General features: G+C 53.9%; 2 protein-coding genes across 2 annotated transcripts in view; one reads left to right on the top strand and one right to left on the bottom strand.

Moving 5' to 3' along the window:
- Nucleotides 1–6,544, top strand: part of SIGLEC15 (sialic acid binding Ig like lectin 15) — a 12,419-nt gene extending 5,875 nt beyond the window's left edge. The window contains exons 2-6 of the mRNA XM_021686329.1: nucleotides 1,094–1,153; nucleotides 1,523–1,906; nucleotides 2,952–3,332; nucleotides 4,732–4,762; nucleotides 6,463–6,544. Coding sequence (XP_021542004.1) covers nucleotides 1,094–1,153; nucleotides 1,523–1,906; nucleotides 2,952–3,332; nucleotides 4,732–4,762; nucleotides 6,463–6,544 — 938 coding nt within the window. The remainder of the gene's footprint in view (nucleotides 1–1,093; nucleotides 1,154–1,522; nucleotides 1,907–2,951; nucleotides 3,333–4,731; nucleotides 4,763–6,462) is intronic.
- An 8,232-nt stretch (nucleotides 6,545–14,776) lies between these two features.
- Nucleotides 14,777–23,222, bottom strand: part of EPG5 (ectopic P-granules autophagy protein 5 homolog) — a 103,298-nt gene continuing 94,852 nt past the window's right edge. The window contains exons 40-44 of the mRNA XM_044921256.1: nucleotides 22,842–23,084; nucleotides 21,144–21,360; nucleotides 20,741–20,956; nucleotides 19,062–19,176; nucleotides 14,777–16,751 (exon numbers count right to left, since the gene is read on the bottom strand). Of these exons, the coding sequence (XP_044777191.1) occupies nucleotides 16,569–16,751; nucleotides 19,062–19,176; nucleotides 20,741–20,956; nucleotides 21,144–21,360; nucleotides 22,842–23,084 (974 nt within the window). The 3' untranslated portion in view covers nucleotides 14,777–16,568. The remainder of the gene's footprint in view (nucleotides 16,752–19,061; nucleotides 19,177–20,740; nucleotides 20,957–21,143; nucleotides 21,361–22,841; nucleotides 23,085–23,222) is intronic.

Here is a 23,222-nt window from a genome sequence, read left to right as displayed (position 1 = left end):
CACACACCGGCTGCACACCCCTGCAGCACACCCCTGCAGCACACACCTGCTGCACACACCTGCTGCACACCCCACTAGGCTGCAAGGAAAGCATGAAGCAAGCAGTGAGGAAGCGGAGTAGATGGGATAGGGTTCTTGGAGGATGGGTGGTCACCAGCTGTGGGCTCAGGGGATTCCTACCCAAGGCAGCAGCTACCCCCAAAGAGTAAAGAGCACTGGACGTGGAGTCAGAAAAGCTGGGTTTCTCCCATCTTCTGCCTGTGTGACTCTGGGCCTCCATTTTCTGATCTATAACAATATCCCCCCCCCCCTCCCCGCCGCCTCACTCCCCCAGGGTGTCTTGCGGGTCATGTGACATGATGTATACAAAAGAACTGTGTAAATTACAAAGCTCTTGGGAAATACAAGAGCAACTATATTATTCCCTCTAAAGATCATTTTTGTGAACTGCATTCAGGGCTCTAGCAGCGCGGGCCTACCAGCCTGTCCTCCCTCCTCCGGGAGACACCACCCCTAGCCAGATCCTCCCAGGCCCGGCTCCAACACCCAGCCGCCCACCTGCTCGCCCCCTCCCCAAAGCAGGGCAGGCATGCAACAACAGGGGCGGGGCTCTGCCGCCATCTTGGAGCTGGAGGCCGAGCACAGCTCCCAGACCTGAGCTCAACCATACTTCAGAGGCTCACAGCACAGCAGGTGAGGCAACTAGGCCCAGAGCAAGAAGACAGCACGAAGTTCTACCGCTCATGGTCTCTCAGCTCCTCATCTGGCTTTTGGGATGCCCCTTTGGGACGCCCCTTTGGGTTGACCGGGATTCTAAAGGAACCTCGTCTACCAGCTCCACACATTAAGTTCAAAACCTACCACCCCTTGCTGAGGCCTGTTTCCCCTCTGTAAATGGGAGTGTTGGTCTCCTTGGATAAGCCCCAGGCTTCCATGCCTTTAGTGCACTAGACTGCTGGCTGTGGAGTCAGGCAGTCCTGAGTCAGAATGCTGTCTGTGCCTCCTTCTAGCTGTGTGGCCTTACCTAATTACACAACTTCTCTGTGCCTCCGTTTATTACATGTAACCCAAGGATAACTGTGCTTCCATCTAGGTTCATTTGCGAGAACCAAAAGAGATACTACCGGGAACTTGGTCAACACAGAGGTGCACAGTAAGTGTTATTTTCACCGTCGTGGGAGGCTTGGGACTGTATGGTAACCACGGATCCCGAAGCTTTTCTGCAGCAGCGCAGGTGGTGGGAAAGAGTATGGGGTCAGTGGGCCTGTAGGTGAGGTGGGACCTCCCCGAAGGAGGCAGGGAGGGTCCAGGCACCTTGAGAGTCATGGGAGTCAAGATCCCGGGAGATGCCTCTCAAGTCACGGGGTGGGTTTCTGGGCCCCCACGAGGGAGACGCTTCCTGAAATCCTGGGGTTTCCAGCGCCCCCCCCCCCGGGGCGCTCCCTGAGTCCTGCGGGTTCCAGGCTCCCCGGCGAGGGGTCCCCCCACCCCAGCGTCTGCTGACGCTCCCGGCCGCCCGCAGGTGCGCCCGAGCAGCGCTGGTCCATGCAGGTGCCGGCCGAGGTGAGCGCGGCGGCGGGCGAGGCGGCCGTGCTGCCCTGCACCTTCACGCACCCGCACCGCCACTACGACGGGCCGCTCACGGCCATCTGGCGCGCGGGCGAGGCCTACGCGGGCCCGCAGGTGTTCCGGTGCGCGGCGGCGCGGGGCAGCGAGCTCTGCCAGACGGCGCTGAGCCTGCACGGCCGCTTCCGGCTGCTGGGCAACCCGCGCCGCAACGACCTGTCGCTGCGCGTCGAGCGCCTCGCCCTGGCCGACGACGGCCGCTACTTCTGCCGCGTGGAGTTCGCCGGCGACGTCCACGACCGCTACGAGAGCCGCCACGGCGTCCGGCTCCGCGTGACCGGTGAGCGCGGCGCCCCTCCCCCCGGCCCGCCGCGTCCCCAGGGGGGCGATACATGGCGCCTTTCTTTAGGGCAGGGGGCCGCACACCTGGCGATGGACGCGGGCCGCTCGGCAACTTGGTAAAAATGCAGAATGCTGGCCCTGAGAAGGGCTGAGCGGCGCCCGGGAGTGGGCATCGGAATGAAGCTCAGGGAGCGCGGGGGGGGGGGGGGGAGGTTGGTGAATGGCCCCAGGAGCTCTCAGTCTAGGGGGAGGGACACAAGTTGAACAATAATGGCAAGGCTGCGATGGAATGTGTGCTCTGTGCACTGAAGGGCACCCGCAGCCCCCTGGGGAGGTGCCCCGGGAGCCCCTAAAGAAGTGGGAGCCAGGGTCCCCGGCCCCTAGAGCCGAGGTTCTCAACCCTGGCCGCGCACTGGAATTAGTTGGAGAGCTTTTAAAAATCCTAGCCCTCCCTGCTGTGGGGATCCCGTTCTGGGTGCCAGTCTGGCTCTGCCAAGAACTTCCCATGTGCCTGTGGAGTCAGGCGGTCCTGACTCTCCGAGTGCCGCCTCTCCGAGTGCATGTCAGTTTCTAACCCGGGGCCGCGCGCCGCCCTGCCGCAGACCCCCGCGTTCAACTCTAGACCTTGGTGAGGCTGTCTGCGAGTGGGAAGTGCCCTTGAAATCATACCGGCAGACAGCCCCCAGCCCTGAGCTCCAGCAACGGTAACGACCGTTGAGTGAGCATTTGCTATGGGCCAGGCCCGAATCCAAGCACCCCACATGTATTAACTTGCCAAATCTCCTCAACGACCCCGTAAGGTAAACGATCCCCATTTTATGCATGAAGAAACTGAGGCACGGAGCTTCAGAATAACTTGCCCAAGGCCACATCTCCATGGGGTCCCAGGCACCATGGCGCTAGAGCGCCTACTCCATCCTCTCTGCGCCCCCGCCCCCAAATCTCTTGGTGACTAAAAGGGACTGGGAGGGGTCCCCCCCTTGCCCGCCGCTGCTCTGACCACGGTTCGCTTTCTCCCCCGACGCCCTGGCCGCTGCCCGCAGCCGCCCCGAGGATCGTCAACCTCTCGGTGCTGCCCGGGCCGGCGCACGCCTTCCGCGCGCTCTGCACGGCCGAGGGGGAGCCGCCGCCCGCCCTCGACTGGTCCGGCCCGGCCCTGGGCAACGGCTCGGCCGCCGTGCCGGGCCCGGGCCAGGGTCACGGCCACCAGGTGACCGCCGAGCTGCCCGCGCTGGCCCACGACGGCCGCTACACGTGCACGGCCTCCAACAGCCTGGGCCGCGCGGAGGCCAGCATCTACTTGTTCCGATTCCACGGCGCCTCCGGGGCCCCGGCGCTCGCCCTCCCGCTCGGCGTGCTTGGCCTCAAGGCGTTACTGCTGCTCGGCATTCTGGCCGCCCGCGCCGCCGCCCGCCGCCGCCTAGGTGGGTGCACCCCGGGCCAGGGTGGGGGCGAGGGGCCGGGCGGGGGCTCTCTCCCAGGAAAGACCGCCTGGCCGAGCACCTGGCGTGACTCAGCCCCTGCACGCTTTCTGCACCTGTGCCTCATCTCGCTGTCCTCTCCCTGCGTAGAGCCCAGGAGGGGGGAACCAGCAGGAGCCCATTTTACACTAAGGAAGCGGAGGACAGAGAAGTGAAGGAACTTGCCTCGAACCTAGAGACAGAGACCCAAAAAATGTAACTCCCACCCTTCGCCCACACCTCATAAATGACTCCTCCTGAGGATTCTGACCACACATAGGTCTTCCAAATAGCACCATTCCGTTGTGTTACAGTAAGCATCTTGAGGACCTACTGTGTGCTGTGTAGGTGCTCGGAAGACAGAGATGAATAAGCCGTGCCCTCGAATGGGGTGCTGAAGAGTAAGCAAATAATTGCAGTCTGCAGGGAGAAGGGCTATCCTGGAGCCCGGGTACCACAGGGGCCCAGAGTGTAGCATGCCTCACCCGGGTGGGACGTCCGGATAGGCCAGGAGGGAAGGCTTTACAAGTAAGGGGACAGCTAGATCAGGAACTGAAGCAAGGAGCTGATGGTATTCCCAGCAGAGGGAGCGACAGGTGCGGAAATGCACACGTGTGGGCCAGCAGGGTGTGCGCGTGTGGGCTAGCAGGGTGCACGCGCGTGTGGACCAGCAGGGTGTGCACGTGTGGGCCAGCAGGGTGCGCGCGCGTTGTGGACCAGCAGGGTGCACGCGCGTGTGGACCAGCAGGGTGTGCACGTGTGGGCCAGCAGGGTGCGCGCGCGTTGTGGACCAGCAGGGTGCACGCGCGTGTGGACCGCTAGCAGGGTGTGCACGCGTGGGCCAGCAGGGTGTGTGCGCGTGTGGACTAGCAGGGTGTGCGCGCGTGGGCCAGCAGGGTGTCCTCCGGACCTGCCGTTCACCCCTCATTGCTCTCGCTGAGCTGGATGGGAAATCGGCTTGTGCCAGACAGGGGCTTCCCAGAGCCTCTCGGACCATCCGGGTCAGTAGCACCCGCCTCACACCGTCTTGGGATGAAATCCAGAATTTGTCACAGTTGCCCCGGCTGTTGCCTTTCCTGTGGCTTTGCTGTCTTTCCTTGCCTGTTCTTCAGACCCACCAAGCGTTCTGGGCGCCACAGTCCTGAGAAAGGCGGGTTCTTCTGCTGGGCGGCTTCTCCCTCCACGCTTCTCATCGTTAACTCCTGGTCATCTCTAAGGCCGCTTCATGCCTGGCTAGCTAGTGTTTGTCGCACGTCCCTTCGGACCACTTTCCATAGTGCGGTGGGGTGGACAGTGGGGCCTGTCGCCTGAGGCTACCATAGAGATTCATGCGTCTCTCTCTCTCTCTCTGTCCCTCCTACAGAGCACCCAGTCGCCCAGGACACCCCACCACGGTGAGTACCCTGCCTTCTCCCACCCCAGTCTAAGTCCCCACTGGCCAAGGCACACAGAGTTTCCAGGGCTTGTAGCATAAGGAGAAAGACCAGGCAAAGCGGCAGGGCTGGGGTCTGGGCCTCGACCAGGGTTTCGACCTTCCCTACAGCCTTCAAAAGTCCTGCTCTTCAGTCTCCCAAGTCCTTCTTGGCCAGACCAGGCCACGCTGACCTGCTCTCCCCACCCACCCCTCCCCCAGCATTTACAGTCTGGGCCTCACACTGGCATCTCTCCCAGACCTGCCTGGTATCCTGGTGCCGAAGGGTCATTTTTCTGTCTTATGTCCGCGCCTACATGTGATTCCTAGAGGCTGTGTTTCCTCTTGGGCTCCCCAGCATTCTAGAATAGGCAGACTCACACGAAAGCCCGCTCGGGGCGCTCATTCTGCCCCAGAGCTGAAGGCTTCTCAAACAAAATGCCATTAGAGGTTCAGAGGGTTTAAGCTAGGACGTGCTGACCCTGCAGTCCAGGCTCCCCTTCTCTCTCGGTGTCTGTTCAAGTGAAGGTCTGCGTGGAAGAAAGAATCCAGTTCACTGACCCTGGGCGGGGTGCCTGGGATGCTGGGGAGTGGGGGGGAAGAGCCCAGTCTTTCAGGGCCTACTGGACAAGCGCAGGCGTTCCCATAACTTGGTCCCTGCCTGTGCCCTGAGGGCGGGAGAAGCCATATTACCAGCCCAGGCCCCTCTCTCTAGCTGCCCGTCCAGCCATCCCCCACGTTCTTGAAAACCCATGCAGTGTCCCTCTGCTCTGCTAACTGACTAGCACACGGAGTCACCTACGTCAGAAAGCCGAGGGGTCAGGTAGACACTGCGTACTTGCTGTGTATAGACAGCGTGCTGGGTGCTAACACTACAGCGACATTCCCCAACGTCAGAAAACTCACGTTTTAACGTGGAGAATTTGATAAACACGTGAACAAGATCAGCTTCGATTCTGAAGTATGAGCTGTGAAGGAAATGGACAGGGCCACGCAGCAGAGCCCCGGGAAGGGAGGCGGCGCTGGGCCCGTCACAGGCTCAGGGGAGACCGGGAAGGGGCCGATGGGAAGTCACTGAGTGCTCATGGGAAGCACCCGGGGGGCCCCACCCGAACAAGGCTGGGGGCCAGGAGCCTTCCGAGGAGGCGGCAGGGCGGAGGTGGAGAGGCGGGCAGACAGAAGGCAGGGCTGACCAGGGGGCCGGGTGGGCAGCACGAGCGAGTGAGGCAGCCAGGGTGCCCAGCTTCGGCGCTGTAAGCCTGGGTGCCACTGACTGAGATGAAGATGACAGGGAGGAGGGGGTGCAAGCGCTCACACATAGGTCTGCGATGCCCGCGGGAGAAGTGAGGAGAGCAGCTAGAGCTCAGGGGGCCACGCCTGGGGAGATCAGTGTGGGGGGCACCAGGCACAAGACGGTTGTTGATGCCACCGACGAGATCCCTTCCAGAACATAGTGCCTCTGGGGTCTGGGAGGCCATCCTCCATGGTAGCCTCCTCCCTGCTCCGCAGACGCTGCTGCCCGCTCTCCTTTCTCCAGCCTTAGTTAGTCCCCACACTCTGCTGGGTCTAGGCCGGGCGCCCATTTCAACTCTCCTTCCTGCCTGTGGCTGGGGCATGGTGTGGGCAATTGGCGGCGCCCCCACTTGTGTATTGGGTGGTCAACGCACTTTCTCCTGTCCACAGGCCCCAGGCTCAGGAGTCCAACTATGAGAATTTGAGCCAGATGAGCCCTCGGGACCCACCAGCGGCCACATGTGTACCATGAGGAGCCCCTTGGCCACTGGCATCCACTTGTACCCCATGAAGAGCAGAGGCCAAGGCCAAGCTTAGCTGGGACGGCCCTTCCTGGCTCCCAGCCACATGGGCAGCCCCTGGCTGGGCGACCTCCCACAAAGGGTGTCAAGATCCCGCTCACAGAGGCTCAGTGGTCTCCTACAAGGATGTCTGTCCCAGAGCCCCCGGGATATTTATGTCAGTGGGACCAGCATTTTGAGTGTGTGTGTGTGCACGCGCACATGTGTGCAAGCTCCAGCACGAAACTCACGGACAAACTCTCACCCTTTCCTACACAGAACGTCATAGTAGAACAGACAGGGCCGGGGCTTCTGAGGCTGGGGCTGCGTAAACCTGTGGTCCCAGGAACATCCACTCAGTGGTGAGGAGAAGCCTGGTCCCCCTGCCTCCCGGGGTCTCCTCTGTGACTGCCCCCCACCCTCTGCCCACCTCTTACCCCATCGGCTGCTCTGCGCTCCTTGAACTGGGACCCCCTGGGAACCCATCGTCTCCTGCATCTGGGATCCACTGCCCTCAAGGACCCAACGCTGAGAGGCTAGGGGCCAGTCTGGGCTGCAGGGTCCCATGGATAAGGCAGCTGCAGCAGCGACCTCTCCCTATGACCCACACCCTCCCCGGACGTGTGAGGTCCAAAAGCACCAGCAATTTCACGGCATTTGCCCGAGGCCTCTCAGGCTGACTTTGTGGGGTGCTACCTTCCACATTCACACGTCAGTGCGAGCGTGTGCATTTTAGCTCCCGCAGTCCCTGGGGTCAGGAGAGGGGGGGAGCAGGTGTGCTTGAGACCCGGGCAAGCTGGCAAGAGGAAAGGGCCACAGAGCTAGGGGACTGAAGAGGCGATGGGGACAAACTTTCCCTCAGAGCTTTTCCCAAAGCTAGGCTGGTAACCCAGAGTGGGGAGGGGCCCTGGCTCATGCTCTTCTGGGGAGGTGGCCTGAAGTGGAGGGATCTTCACAAGTTAATAAGCAGGGCAGTGGGTGGCGAGGTACCCTTGCTCACCAGAGCCTTCGCCAGGGCCTGTGGGTGTCAGCAGCCCATGGTTAACTGGGGATCCATCCAGGAGGCTGTTTGAACTGCCAAAAATGCGTCAGCATTTGCACCTCCTTGTACGAGGACATCTGCATGGAGGGTCCTGTATCACCAACGAAGAAGCCAGGGACACGGGGGTGGTGTGTCTTGAAACATCTACATGGACTTTGAGGCCTGTTTTGCAGCCAAGAAAAACTGTGACAGCAATTACTTCTTAAGGGTCCGTTTTGTGCGAGGAATTGGGCCAGGCGTGTGTACAGAAATGAGTAAGGGGTGTCTATCAGTCAGTCTGGGCTCGGTTGTGCTGTGCTAACCGACAAACCCCAAATCACAGTGGCTGAAAACAGGGTTTATTCTTACCGAAGGTGTGTGCCCATCACGGACTGGCGGGGTCCCAGGCTCCCATGGATCCAGCATCTCTCGCTGTGGATTGTTGGGTTGGAGATAAAAAGAAAGCGCTAGAGGGTCTCCCACTTGAGAGCAGGACTAGCCACCTGCCCCACTCACCCTCAAGGGGCCGGGCAGTGAAACCTGCCACCACTTGGAGTGAGGAAACCCCGAAGCCCGGGGCACAGCCCTGAGGGCTCCACAGTAAGACTCCAGGATTTCTCACGTTAGCGAGCCACGGACCAGTAAGTGGAAAATGCTGAAGGTGCTATGGGAGCACACAGAAGGGATCACTGACCCAATCTTGGGAAGGCTTCCTGGAGGAGGGGACATGGAGATGATATGTGTGATGGGGAAGGATGGAAATTGGAAGGTTAAGAACAAAGGTGATTCTAAGCAGAAAGGACAGTCTGGGCAAAGGCCAGGAGGTCGGACACAGCATGATGTTGAAATAGCTGAAAGTTGCTGGGACGTGAGCACAGAGGCACGGTGGCCGGAGCTGGGGCTGCAGCGAGAGGAGTCTCCCACGCGGTGGCCAGTGCTGCCCCCAACAGGACCGAGAAGCAGAAGGGAGCCAGGCACCCAAGCGGCCCAGCATGGTGCTGACTCCCCGTACTGCCCAGCGGGATGCTTTCCCCGGCCTGGCGCTGCACCTGCCCCACACGCCCCACGCGCTCGGGCTGCGCTTTCCACCTGGACACCCTGGGCTCTCAGAGAGGGTCACCTGTGTCAGGAGCACCTGGGGAGCTTGCTCACATCCCCATTCTCAGTGCCACCTGGGCCTCCTAAAAGTGGGCTCTGAGGGTGGGCGCTGGAATCTTAAACAAATGCTCACGTGATTTTGCCCGTAACTTTGTATTGTGATCATTTTCCAACATGCGCGCGCACACACACACACAAAGCTGAAAAAGATGATCATCCACATACCCACCACCCACATTCAACAGTTACTACCATTTTGCCATATTTGCTGTATTTCCTAATGTGCCCATTCACGTGTGTGTGCAAGCGTGCACGCACATGTGTGTTTGGCTGAACTATTCAAGAGTAAACCATTCAAGACACCACAGTACTTCACCTCTAAATACGTCAGCTGCATCTCTGGAGAACAAGAGCATGCGCCCCCATAACTTCAATGCCATTAGCACATTGGAGAAAATTAACAGTAATTGAACAATACCATCTTACAGCCCACATTCGTATTTACCCAGTTCTCAAAACGGTTTTTTTAGCTTGTTGTCTCTAGCCAGGGTCCAGTTGACTCCAGGCAATTCTTAAGCAAGCTAGAGTCTGAGAATGCCTCTGGCTGGGGCCCAACTTAAAAGGGAGCGAGCTAACCAGCCAGTGTTCCTTCCTGTGGTGTGTGCAGTGCGAAGTAGGTCTTCCAGAAACTGCAGAAGCGGCATTCCTCAAAGAAATGCGCCTCTGACGGAGTGGTTTCACACGTGGTGATGGGCCGTGGGAGCACCCTGAGGAGGGACAGCAGAGGCTCCCTCTGGCACTCCCTCTGCCAATTTGCTCACAGGGCACAGGTGGCCTCCTGCTTGGTCTCCAGAGAACGCAGCTGCTCTAGGAGCAGAAGGGGAGGGTGGTGGGGGGGGGGTGCACTTGGCCATCACCAGACCCCTGGGAGCCTGGAGCTGCCACTGGGAGGTCTCCGTGGAGCAGAGCCACCGTCCTCCCCAACCAGATCATCTAAGAGCACAGGGGCTCTGTCATGGCAAGCAAGGACCAGAGCCACGGGCGACAGGCGCAGTCAGCACATGGTCCCTGGCCCCGAAGAAGCCACGGAGAGAAGAGACCCAGGAGACTTGGCGTTTTCAAGACCGGACTCCCCAGTGCGGCGCAGGGCACACAGCTAGAGCCTTCCCTTCCTCCGTACAGTGCTCTGGGAACGTGAGCCCGTTATCCCAAGAGGGGCTTCTGACAGCCCGGAGACTGCACTCCTCTGCCTCCCACCAACTGCCCCCAGGGATGGGCAGCGGGAGGAAGAGATGACAATGGCCTCGGGTGCCCACCCAGATCCACCAAGAGCCCAGCACACTTTCCCTGCCCTTGAGGAGCTAATCTTTTATATCAAGATGTGTCTCTGTGAGACAATCTACACTGAAGGTAGGCCCTGCCTGGGGACGGAAGTGACCCACAGCGGGGCTGAATTTTCACATGCAGCCCCCTTGCTAACCTGGACGGGAGAGCCGGGGGGCCCCACTGCTCACAGGGCCTCAGGCCAGTGGGACCTTAGAGACCCAGAGTCAGGGGTCCCAGGCTTTGTCCTACCGCCAGCCCTGGCCACTTAGGTCAGTGATACTGGTCCCCCGCCCCCAACAACAGCCCCTCACATTTCCTGAGTGCCTCCACCTCTGTGACCTCAGGGAGTTCTCGCTATAAACCCAGGGAACAAGAAAGGCTGCAATTATCCTCATTTACAATGAAGGGAAAATCTCCAGGAGGGAAGGGGCCCCGTCCCAGCTCCTTCCATATCCATGTGCCGCCTCCTCTTTCCCAGGCTTTCCTCCTCTCCTGTGCCTTTCCTCTGTGTCCTGTTTTATGAACTAAAGGGAGAAAAACATGATCTGCCAGTATAAGGATACAGAATTACTTGGGATTGTAACTCTCTGGGTTTCCCTGGGTTTGGGCCCCCAGACCTTTGTCTTCCACAGTCATTTCCAAGTCCTGTGTGCAAGTGACCTCAAAGGGTCCCCAGAGCAGAAGATTGCCCAGACACTCCCCTCCATACCTCCACCAAAGGAGGAGGAGAGGTGGGGGAGGCTAAGAGTGGGAAGGAGGGGGAAGGGAAAGGGAAGGTAGGCAGAGGGGCCTTAAGGAAGGTTGATTAAGAAGGACAAGGCTGGGAGCAGGTCAGCCTGGGAAGGCTGAGAGAGTCCAGGGTAAATCTGGTCTAAGCCACAAATTTAGGCGATATTAAAATATGGCGTCCAGGTGAGAGGCCATGTTGGTCACTCTGACCAACAGACCAGGGAATGCAGGGCTGTTTCCTACAACGGTTTGGCTAACAAAGAAGACCAAGAGGGAAGAGGACTGTCTTCAGAAGAGGAGGAGTTTTCAGAGGAAGATGAAGACCTTCTCTATTCTGGGATGCCCCACGGTGCCAGGGACCACTTCCGGCCCAGCAAGAAAGCCCACTCATCCAGAGACAGGTAACCGGATTCCTACACTACAAGGAGGTGGCACAGCTGGCCTCTAATCCACTTTCCAATCCCTTAATCCTGTGGTTCTACCTGGAAAAGGAAGCCAAACCCAGACAAGGGTGGAAGGGGCCCTGTCCCTGGGTGAAATTCCAAACTGATGTTACTCCCAAAAGTGCAGACCCTCCCACCATACTTTGGCCCATTCAAGATGTGTCTTACAAATGTTAATGAAAACGAATAGTAGGAGCGAGCTCAGGTTCCGAGGTGCCCCACCCCCGCCCACCAACTCTGGCGGTGGAGGCTTCCTGCAGCTTCCCATCCCTCCTCCTCCTCAGGTCACAACCACATCAGACTCCCAGGGCTCTCCTGAACTCTCTGGGATCACCAGGGGGTCTCCTGTCTACGCCGGCCTTAAGCCCCCAAGCATTAAATTCTCTTTGAGGCCTTGTGTGCGGTGTGGTGACTTGTCACAATATATAGATTCTACCCACTATGAGCTTTCTAATTTCACCTTTTTCTTAGTGTGATTTCTGGATGAAAAGACCTGCCAACCAACTTGCCAAAAAATGAGACCTGTCCACCACATGTAAGTGAAATTTGAATCTGGTTTATTTGCAGAATTTTACTTAAACCAATTCTCATTTCTCCCTGCTTATCATCATTACATAAAAACTCATCCTTTGGGCGCCTGGGTGGCTCAGTTGGTTAAGCGACTGCCTTCGGCTCAGGTCATGATCCTGGAGTCCCGGGATCGAGTCCCGCATCGGGCTCCCTGCTCGGCAGGGAGTCTGCTTCTCCCTCTCCCACTCCCCGCTTGTGTTCCCTCTCTCGCTGTGTCTTTCTCTGTCAAATAAATAAATAAAAATCTTTAAAAAAAAAAAAAAAAAAAAAAAAAAAAAAAAACTCATCCTTTGTACAAGCCTGTAAAATGCTGAACAATGAATAGGAAGTGAATATTGCACATTTAATGAACAAATAAGTTGTGGTAAGGCCACACTAGACATGTGGGAAGGAAAGGGTTAAATACACTTAGGAAGTACTTGTTGCCCCATAAGTGATTTTAAGCCATTGAAAGAAAAATGAATTGTAACCTTCAGTGCTCAGACATACTACATCTGTACATTAAAAAATGAAAGTTATAATAAACAACATTCATTCCTTAAGTGATCTCATTACCCCAAAACAGGGTCAGTAGTTTATTTGTTTCAAGTTATTGTCATCAGAAATCAGGAACCCATCCGGACTAGAGGAAGCATCAACTATAGTTTCTACAGGACACCTGGTGGCTCTATTAAGTGTGAGGATCACCACAGACCAGAACAAGGTCAGTATGAGCACCTGGCTGTAAGCCAAGAACTTTATCCAGCTCAACCCAGATTCAAACGGAAGATCAGTACGAGGATACTTAAAAGTAAAAAAGGCAACATGTTTGTTTCCAACATTATACTCTCCATTTTGTTTAATAAGACAAAGTTAACTGAGCAGAAAAAAATTCAGCTACTACCTCAAAATAAGCCATAAAGTTGGTCCAAAATGAAGAGCAGTTTTTTTTTTTTTAAAGATTTTATTTGACAGAGACAGCGAGAGAGGGAACACAGGCAGGGGGAGTGGGAGAGGGAGAAGCAGGCTTCCCGCTGAGCAGGGAGCCCGATGCGGGGCTCGATCCCAGGACCCTGGGATCATGACCTGAGCCGAAGGCAGACGCTTAACGACTGAGCCACCCAGGCGCCCCGTGAAGAGCAGTTTTAAAAGATAACATGCAAAGCCTCATTATAAGCTCATCGTGCTGACAGGTGAGACCAGTCTTTGGAAGGAAACGACGTTAAACAAGGCCTGGAGTTTCAATCCACCACTAACTGAATGTGCCAACCGCGGGGCACAGCTGCTGAGAGCCGATGCCGTCCACGGGGCCCGGGCAGTGGACGTGGCTGCTGGGCCCTCGCTGCGGTGACTGACCCCCAGGGCAGGGGCAGGCGGAGGGCACGGAACGGAAGGAAGCACACTCTCCAGATGCCTGCAGGTGAGTGCCGCCTCCAGTTTGTGCCCTTGGAGCCTCATCTGTCTCCCAAGTCCTGGCCCTGCTACTCGTGGACACTTTTGGAGTACCCTTTTGGAGTACCATGGGCTAACGCGGCCACTTTCCCCAAAGAGCAGTCCTGTTAGACGTTGGGTGGAAGAGGGCCAACTGAAGGCACTGAGCATTTAGCCTGAAGACTAAGAGGTGGACGGGTGGGGCCAGAGGTGTGAGGAGGTCTGGGAGTGTTGGAAGATTTGTCCGAGGAGGAGGAGGAGAGCAGCCCCGGCCTGGCCTGCTCCTGCCAAACCGTTACCGATGTTATCAGGCCAGCTTTGGTGCTACGTAAAGTAGAACTACAGAGAGAGCTGGTCACGGGCCACCTGGCCTTGCCCACAAAGGGGGGCACTACTGGCCTGGGGGCTGCCGGGGAGGGGCAAAGGAGAGGCAGGAGGGGGTCAGCAGGGGAGGCTGAAGAGCAGGGCTGGGGATCCCTGCTGAATGAGAAGTGGGACCAGATGAGCTTTAATGTCCCTGCTGACTTCAGTCACGATTGTACAGCATTTGCTTCCCGCTCCAGAAGAAATCATTAAGCTTAGTATTAAAAACCCAGTAGAAAACGGAGTATCACCTTCATTCAAAAGGAAGAAAGGCCATGCACACTCTACCTTGTACAACGTGGACACACTGATTTTAGTAACCGACCGGGAGGAACGCGGTTGGCACTTGGTTAAAGTGAGGTTAGGCTACTCTGGGGGTTTGCATCTTCTGGGTAGGCTTGCCCCCGCCTCAGAACTGAGCGACTCCTGCAACCCCAGGAAGCAGATGTGACTGGGCCCCAAACAGATCATGAGGTTCTCTGTGTGCCCAGGAGCTTTGGGAACATGCGGGGTGGGTCCCAAATCCTCCAGCAGGCTGGGCACACACATCAGCACCACCTCCTGTCCTCAGCGTCTGCGCCTCCCAGCTTTCCGCCGTGTTCACTTGTCACAGGCGTGGGAGCCTGGAGAGGGAGACCGAGGGTGCCTCTCGGACCGAGCTCTGTGTGCTGCAGAGCTGGGGGAGACGGGGTGGGGTGGGGGGGTAGAAGCAGGGGAGATGCTCGTCATGGGCCAGGAAGCTGCCAGACATCCCTGTGGGAAGCAGGTGCCGCCCGTGGCAGGTGCAGGGCAGGTGTGGGCAGGTGTGGGCCAGCGGGCCTCCAGCACTGCTCAGAGCGGGCGGCCTGGGGCCGGCTGGATCCAGTCAGCCATGCACAGCACGGGTAACAGCGTCCAAAACCGGCCCTGCGCGCTCCGGAGGCCGACTACTTTCAGCAGCAAAGGCACGTTACTCCTGAAAGCCAAAGGGGAGGCCGGTCTCTTCCGCCCCAGGAGGCTGCAGCAGCGCTGCCACCTTCTGAAGCATCTCACTGTCTTTAAAGCGCTTTCTTGGCCCAGAGCAGCTCGGAAGAACCAAGCGGTGAGCCAAGCTCCCACTGCTGCTAAGCCCGAAGGAGTTAGAGAGGAGGCGCTTTCACCGACCCCCTATGATAATCAAGTTCCAGTGTCAAATGAAATAGAGGACATCAGGCACGAAAGCCTGCATTGACTTTAACTGAAATATTTGACAAGATAGTGTGAGATCCCTAAAATTCGTAGTCTTGCCAGCTACAACCAAAGGGTGGTTTTATTTTTTATGATTTTTACAGACCAAACACATTATAAATATTACAAACCTTCGAAAATTAATAATCATAATTTTCTTTAAAATGTACATACTGTCACTCAAAAATGTTCACATTCTAGGATACCAATAATTACAGCTTCCTCAGAGAAAAGAGCACACAAAACCCCTCCTGTCATAAAATCTTTGTTGCCAAATCGGCCACCAAACTGCTCACAGCTTCTAACACTTTCTTACACAGCACAGGGAAGCTGCCTGATGTTGAAAGTGGAGAGAAGCAAAACGCCCCAGGCTAGCTCTGTGACGCGCCCCTCTGAGACGGACACCTCGTGACCTACACAAACTCGGAGGCTGCACGGGGATGAGCTCTGTGAGGCAGAAGTGTTCTGTCCAACTAGAGAAGTTTGAAATGAAGAACAGCTCCTGCACACTTCCACATGTTGGGGGAAGTACTACATAGGATATCTGAAAAAGAGATTATCACTCCGTTAACCTAGATCCCTACCCCCTGCTAAGAGCTCTCAGTTCAGATATTTTTCGGTAAATACCCTTGGGTTATAAGTAACCCATGAACAGAAGACATATTATGCAAGCTGAACAAACAAAACCAATTCTGAGCCAAGAGAATTAGGAAGACAAAAGTCAAACTTCATTCCAGGGGGGAAATGACGAGAGCAAGAAGCTGGCGACAGAACAAGGCCACACTACAGAAAGGCGCTGGTAATGAGTGAACTGTTACCAACAACAGAAGGCACAGGGCTACTGGGAAAAGCCCAATTTCCAGGGACAAGTGCTTCAGCAGGTGTGCTAACTTCATCTGACTTTACATGTGGAATGAAGAAACACACAGGGACCCAGAGCATCAAGTTCTCAGACTCTGTCTCTTTCTAGACAGCAAGGCCTTCCGATTTCAAGCCTGGTGTCTAACAAGAGTTGCGAACTCTGATGTCTACAGGGACGGAGGAAGTGACCTGAGTGAGGGAATGGGCTGGGATAGGCTCTACAGAGATTATGTCTACAGTGACCACACTCTCCACCATGGGGATCACACAAAACACGCCACCAGTGTGCCACCTCGGTTGACAGGGATGTCTCCTTCTCCATAAGGACCACAGCTGGATGGAAATGGATCAAGTGGCCCCATTTTAGACAATGACTCACTTTAATTCAGCATTCTTATCTCCATTCTGAGGGAAGTGATACTTTTAAGCTGGTGTATTTCCCCACCTGTGAGAAATGCAGAAATTTTCTAAGCTTTTTTTACCTGGAAAGAACACAAATGGGGTTCAAAAGTGAGGGCTCTACATGACTCCCAAAGCGGTTAGATCTGGCACAGCAGTCTCGAGATTTAAATAAAATAGGGAAGACAGAAATGGAGACACAGAAGAGCTCTGTTGCGGGGTCCTGTGAGGTGACTGGGGCTCCAGCAGCTGAGAGTGGTTCTGTGCCCAAGTGGGACTCAGTTAAGTTTCTCCTGTCGGGTGAACATAAAAACTAAAAGGCCCCAAGAAGTTTCAAGAACTAAGAAGACACACACACACGCACACGCACGCACACACGCACGCACACATGCGCACACACACGTGCGCATGCGCAACAGAATTATCTAGTGCCCCCCGACTTGCATTGCAGCCAACAAACTCATTGGCCAAACTGAGCTCTGCAGTGAGACTGAGCGAAGTTACTTGTGCAACAGCAAAGTTAAATGTAAACGTAAACAGCAACAGGGTTTCTTGAGATACTCAGTGTTACTATCGTATGTTGTCCAAATAATGCACTTCTGGATAGAGACAGTTAACAAGAAGAGCCAGGAAGCTTTTCCCATCTTGGAGGCAATGGCCAGGATGCTTTATAAATTGTGCAGCTTGTGATATCTGATCCTGGTATTCAACATACTGCTTATTTGATGTCAAGGATTCAAGAGCAGTCAGAGCCTAAAAGACACGAAGACAAGAGGGTTAACCATACAGACGCATACAATGTGATTCCCACAGGTGCAGCACACCTGCCATTATCTGCTACGACCGTGAGCCTCCGGGAAGCTTACAGAACTACAAGTCCCAGAGGCAGGCACTCACTGATTAACCACAGAGGAAGGAAGCCAGCAACTCAAGTTTCTCCGGCTTCGGCCGCCTTCCACACCCAGCCCTCCCTCCTGCTGGCCTGTGCTGTTTCCCAACCCTTCTGCACAGAGAGCCCCTGCTGCAAGCCCCTTAACCGGAAATCCCAGGTGCCAATGGCCTGTGCGATGTTTGATTTGCTGTTGGGTTTGTTCTCACGTTACAAAATGTCACACTAAGCTAACTGTATGAAATTCAAAAGAAACCAGTGTCTAAGTGCTGCTGAGGATAAACAATAAGGTAGTTCGATCAGTCAACAAACGAAGTACAGATCAAGTTCCTCCGGCTTTGCCCGCCAAAAACAATGAAGGTGCCCCCATGCCCTTTTTTTTTTTTTAAGATTTTATTTATTTATTTGACAGAGAGAGACAGCGAGAGAGGGGACACAAGCAGGGGGAGTGGGAGAGGGAGAAGCAGGCTCCCCGCCGAGCAAGGAGCCCGATGCGGGGCTCGATCCCAGGACCCTGGGATCCTGACCTGAGCTGAAGGCAGACACTTAACGACTGAGCCACCCAGGCATCCCACGCCCCTCTTTACATTCTTTAATCCCATAATTTTAAAATTTCTTTCCTTCATAGTGGGAGAAGTGAAAAAGACTATTTGGAGAAAACAAAATCGGGGTAACAGTTCTTAGTGTAGGGAGAGTTTTATTTTCCAGCTATACAAGTTCACCCACCCCCAGGATGGTGAATGTGCCCATCAAGTCCCCCACACCTTCTCCTCTCAGAGATGCGACCACTGCACTAGCGAATATAGATTAAATGGTGGAATTTGCTTGGCTCAGTAAACAAGGACGGAGAAGATTTTGAGGATGGTAAACGAACTGGCAGCTTAGAAGTAAATGGCCAGGGGGTTGGAGACAGAAGTCTTGGAGTGGAAAATAAACTGAAGGGATTTGGGTACCAACCTAACTGCTGTGTGAAGAGAGTTCAACCTAAGAACAGGAAGCACTGGGCTTGAGCGGGAGCCATGCCTGAAGGGAACGCAGGCAGAGAGGTGAGGCTCAGGGGACCTCCTCTGATGCAGGAGAGCGTCAGACGTCTCAAATATACCCGGAAATGGGTCGTGCTGACCTCACAACCGGCCCTCGGGACAATCACCTGCCCACCTGTGGGGTTCAGACATGGCTCACCGATGACTTTGGGGACTCAGAGAGCAGTTGTGAGGTCAGTTCGGGACAAGTATCAGGTCTTACATAGACCAAGAAGCCTGTGAAGAACCTGCCGACTGGATCACTGGACGCGTGCTCTCGATACCCAGGAGGTCATCTGGCCCGGGGCTAGCCTGGACACCGCAAGGCTGCAGAGGAGGAAGAGCTGGGGGTGCAAGCGCCAAGAGGGCGAGGCGGAGCCACACGGCTGAGTGATCCCGGCCCAGCACGTGCAAGCTAGCGCGCCCGCCCCTCTGCGCTCCCCTTCCTCACCACACACAGCCAGGACAGGAACCGTCCCTAGCGTACGGGGTGGTTAGGAGGGTCTGTCCGGTGAGTGAAGACTTACAACAGGGACTGGCACGTAGTGAGGACTCAAGAACGCTAGCCATCGTTTTATCTGAGCCACCTCTGTACACACGCGGCCAGCCTGTTTGCAGGTGCAGGAATGGGACCGCTGCCACGTGGCCGTCCGTGTTCTAGAACAAACTAGCATTTCTCACAGCTGCCGCTCTGTCCGGGTTTGGTTATTCCAACAGCAGCCAGCAGTGGTCAACCTCCAGACTCACAAAATAGGAGCTGCTTCCTTGGTTCCCAGCTACAGCTCAGCTAACCTCACTGGTCTTCACTGTGGCCCCAGCTTCTGGGCCAGTGCCCAGCCCCCAGCAGGTGGCCAGTCAGCACACCACGTTCATCAGAACCAGATCTGATCCTGGACTGGCCTGCCTGCCCACGGCCTTGCTTCTTCTACGACGGCAGTGACAGTGCTCGAGGCAAGTGCCTACAAAGACCGTTTAACGCAGGCAGGTGCAGTAACCATTTTCCGGGGCGCAGAGCATACTGATGAGCTACTCCTGAAAACCACGACCTTGTGTTGTCGTCGTGTGTAAGGACCAGCGCTGCCCCCTCCCCGCCTCCTGGGCAGGTCGACGGAAGGACTCCTACCCAGGAACTGTAAAGCTGTTTTTACTGACCTGCTGAGCTTTTGGGGTCAGATGTAATTCCGTGCCAGGCTTCAAACGGATCTGATCCTCGGAAGGAACCTGAACTGAAAGGAAGGCGGCCATGCCTCGAGCAACCACTCGGAACCTTAGGTGTCAAGGAGAGGTCAGAAGTAAATGACTATTAAAGTAAATATTTTAAGGTAAATACCACATTTTCTCTTTAAAAACAAGATAAACACATTTCAGACCTAATGTTGCTGTTAGCATTTGCAGGAAAATCTTAAAAAAGATCAAGAAGGAGGATTAATCTTCCTTTCCATTATACTGCCCCAACAATGTAAGCAACATTCAGACTCAAGAATAAAAGTGCTGCAAGCATGTAGAATAACTGGAACTCTCAGACATTGCAAGTGTGAATGTGAGAGATGGTGCAAGAAAATAGGTTCTGGCAGTTACTCGGTAACAGAGTAACCATATGACCCAGCAATTCCACTCCTGGGCATATACCCAAAAGAACAGAAAACAGGTGTTCTAACAAAAATTTGTAAACAAATTTCATAACAGCACTATTCACAGCAGCCAAAAAGTGTAAACGACCCAAATGCCTATCAACTGATGAATGGATAAACAAAATGTGGGACATCATATACTGGAATATGACTCAGCCATTAAAAGGAGTGGGGTACGGATTTATGATAAAACATGGGTGAGTCCTGAAACTTCATGCTATGTCACAGAAGCCAGACACGAGGCCACATACTACATGATTCCATTTATATGAAATGTCCAGAAGAGACACAATGAAGTCGGAAAGTCAATTAGTGGCTGCCAGAGACACAGGGGACAGGGGTCTAGGGAGTAACTATGTCATGAGCATAGCATTTCCTGTTGGGGTGACAGAAACATGTGGTGATGGCTGCAACACTGTGTATGTACTAAATGCTACTGAATTGTACATTTTAAAAGAGCTGCCATGATAAATTTTATGTTACGTGTAGTCTACCACAACTTAAGTGAATCAAAATCACATACTCCTGCTAAATTCTATCACAAACAAAGAGACATGGTGTGAACCCGTATGGACTGAGTGATTCCCAAAGTTGCAACAAGAGGATGGGCTATTCCACAAGAATGCTGACATGAGAATGGGAGGAGAACTCGTTTCAACACTGATAAGGGCTTGGAAAGAAAACCATTATGCAAATAAGTAAGATAAAACGGGAGGCTAGTGGCAAATTCTTTCATGCCTCGGAATTTTTTAGCAACAAAAACTTGTTTCTCATTACTTATTCTTATCCGTTAACTTTAACTCATCTTGACTTACAGTTCTAGGAGACTGCCTCGTGGGGCCTGGGCAGCCCGGACAAAGTATGCATTGAAGCAGCTAACTGGGGTATTTTCACCTAACCCTGCACACCGTCACTGGCTCAAAACCAGACAGAAATCAGCAGTGTGGTCAGGTTACAAAGCCAAAATACAACAAGAGATACTACTAAGAAAACATTCTTTAAACGTGAAAACAAAGTTGTTTTAAAATGAGAAAAAAAAATGTTTTTGTAAAATATAAAGATGTAATCAGGTGACTTTTTTTCCCCCCCTTAATCTATAGGGGAACCCTAGCCTAGCCCTTAAGTCAAAAAACCTCCTAAAGTATTACAATCCCTAAGTAGGAGCAGAAGCTGAGGCCCACTTAGAAGGTGCTTCCTTACCTGTTAGACAGGGGTGACTTCCGGCCCAGCCCAATTGCCCCCAGAATCCCAGAGCTGAGCCTCTCCTCGGCCAGCAGGCTCAGCCTGCTCTGAAGCATGAGCAGAATTCGAACGACAGATTCTATCAAGACCGAGTCACTCTGCTCCGCTTGAATCAGGGACAGCTGCAGGACTTGGTGCCACCACAAAAACAGCTTGGCCTCTTCCTGCGTGGAGCTGGGGTGGGGGGGGGGGGGAGGCCCAGGAGGAAAATAAAATTAGAAGTGGATTCTTTCCACTCCCATTTAACTGAAAGTCCACATTTGAATTTTAAGTATAGGGGACATTCAGTACTTTAAATGCTTAGGCTAACAGATAATATTAATATAGTGAGTGTGATATGGCAGCCACAGGGCCAACAAACCTTGGATACACCTGTTCCAACCATTTGCTTAAGATGAGCAGCACCTTCATGTCGTTCCTTAGAGTCTGTTCACTATTTAAACACTGAAGCAAGTAGACATAAAGAGTCAGGTAACTGCCGAGGGATAGGCACTCCTGCAGAAATTCTTCTATGGTAAGCTCAGGAACTTGAAGGGACACCAGAATGGGGCCCCATCCTAAATTCTGATTGAGGGAACCTAAGAAAAGAGCACCAAGAAAAGACAGCAAGATAAAAACAGGAATCAAATTATTTAACTGCTGTCATGAATCTTTTCACTTTAGGCTTCATGTCAAGCCCATGGGACCCCGGAGGCCACCCAAGGGAAGCATGCCGGGAGGCTCAGACTGGAAAGCCCACACGCTGAGTGCCTATCCCCTGCTAGCCACTGCGGAGGGGCCGAAGTCAGAACTGAGCACTGTGTTCTCAGAGTCACCCTTCTCATCATTTTATGGTCATTAAAATCGCAGGTAGACACTGCCTGTCCGGTCATCCAAGGGTCTTAACTTCATCTAATACCTTTTAAGTATGTTATGAAAATGTATGCTTTTCCAAGGAAAATTATTATTCTATCCAACTGAAGTATTTCCCCTTTTTAAAGCTTAGCTGGATTCATCCCTCGACAGAAATCAATTGAAAAAACATTTTTTTTGATTTTAGTAACATGAATGAATTTGAAGCAGGAGTGTTATCCTTATGGTTCTCAAGTCTTTGGGGGGAATGACGGTGGGGAGATGGTGACATGCACAGCACCTTCCATGGGGGGACATGGGTACAGGTCATGGTCTGCCAAGAAAGGGCAGGGGCAGGTTATGGGCACCTCCCGGCATTCTTGCTCTAACACCCTTCTTTCTCTCCTACTGTGTGCACAAGGTATATCTGGGTATCAGAGTTGAGTAGTGCTAATCCAAGCCATTCTTCTTAACCAGACCACGTTGTTTCCAGAATCAGAGTTTAGAGGGAGGTTAGGGAATAAGAAAGATTTTTAAAAGGTAGGGGTGGGGTGGAGATTGACCTCTTTGTAATAGTTCAAAAGATGTGACAAAAAGCAATAAAAAACTTACATGAAAACTCATTTTAACAAGTGACAAAAATAGAGAAAAATAACACAGTGGGTCTTATTATAAAGATTCTGGTTTAGGGGTGCCTGGGTGGCTCAGTTGGTTAAGCGACTGCCTCCAGCTCAGGTCATGATCCTGGAGTCCCGGGATCGAGTCCCGCATCGGGCTCCCTGCTCAGCAGGGAGTCTGCTTCTCCCTCTGACCCTCCCCCGTCTCATGTGCTCTCTCTCTCTCATTCTCTCTTTCAAATAAATAAATAAAATCTTTAAAAAAAAAAAAGATTCTGGTTTATAGCATTTGTTTTGAAGAGCATAGCTAGGCCTGTGACTTACATGATGTGCCTCCCATAAAAGGGCCGGTCTGACATCGAAACCCACTGTAAAGTGAATTAGAGGTTCCCTCCACGGAAACATGGTTGTGCTGACAAACATGGGCCACAGGTTCTCACGCTAACTGCAGATCTTTGCAAACAAAACAAAATACATACTGAAGTATCAGCTACATTAACAAGGAAATCTGCGTGGCGCAATCACCCGCTGGGGAGGGTCTGGAAAGATACCTCCTTCTGACAAAGCTTTGCTCTCGCCTGGAAAGGACCAACCTAAAGAGAGCTTCGCACCTTCTTTGAAGTAGGCAGTGATGCAGGCTTCCGTGGTCTCGGCCATGTGGCGGACGGAAGCCAGGCTCTGACAGGCTGCTGTTAAGAGGGGCAGGACCACCAGCCCGTGCACTTTCTGTCCAATCCAGGTCCGGACACTGCCCCGGAGGAACTCTGCCGTTGGAATAGTCGCATTGTTCATCATCATTAGGACTTCCATAAAGAGGCTGCTGAGGGCTATGTGGCGGGTTTGGCTGTCCATGTCTGCGGGGGAACATAGACACACTCCATGAGAGGCTGCCGGAACGGCGATGTGAATGTGAGCAACTTCGGCTGCACTCTGAGCACATTTTACAATTTACAAATACTCTGGATGGTGCTTAGCTGGTAAGGATAGGATGC

Source organism: Neomonachus schauinslandi, chromosome 14 (assembly GCF_002201575.2).
Source record: "Neomonachus schauinslandi chromosome 14, ASM220157v2, whole genome shotgun sequence".
Taxonomy (NCBI): domain Eukaryota; kingdom Metazoa; phylum Chordata; class Mammalia; order Carnivora; family Phocidae; genus Neomonachus; species Neomonachus schauinslandi.
The sequence above is the reverse complement of the archived record's forward strand: the minus strand, read 5'-3'. Positions and strand labels throughout refer to the sequence as shown.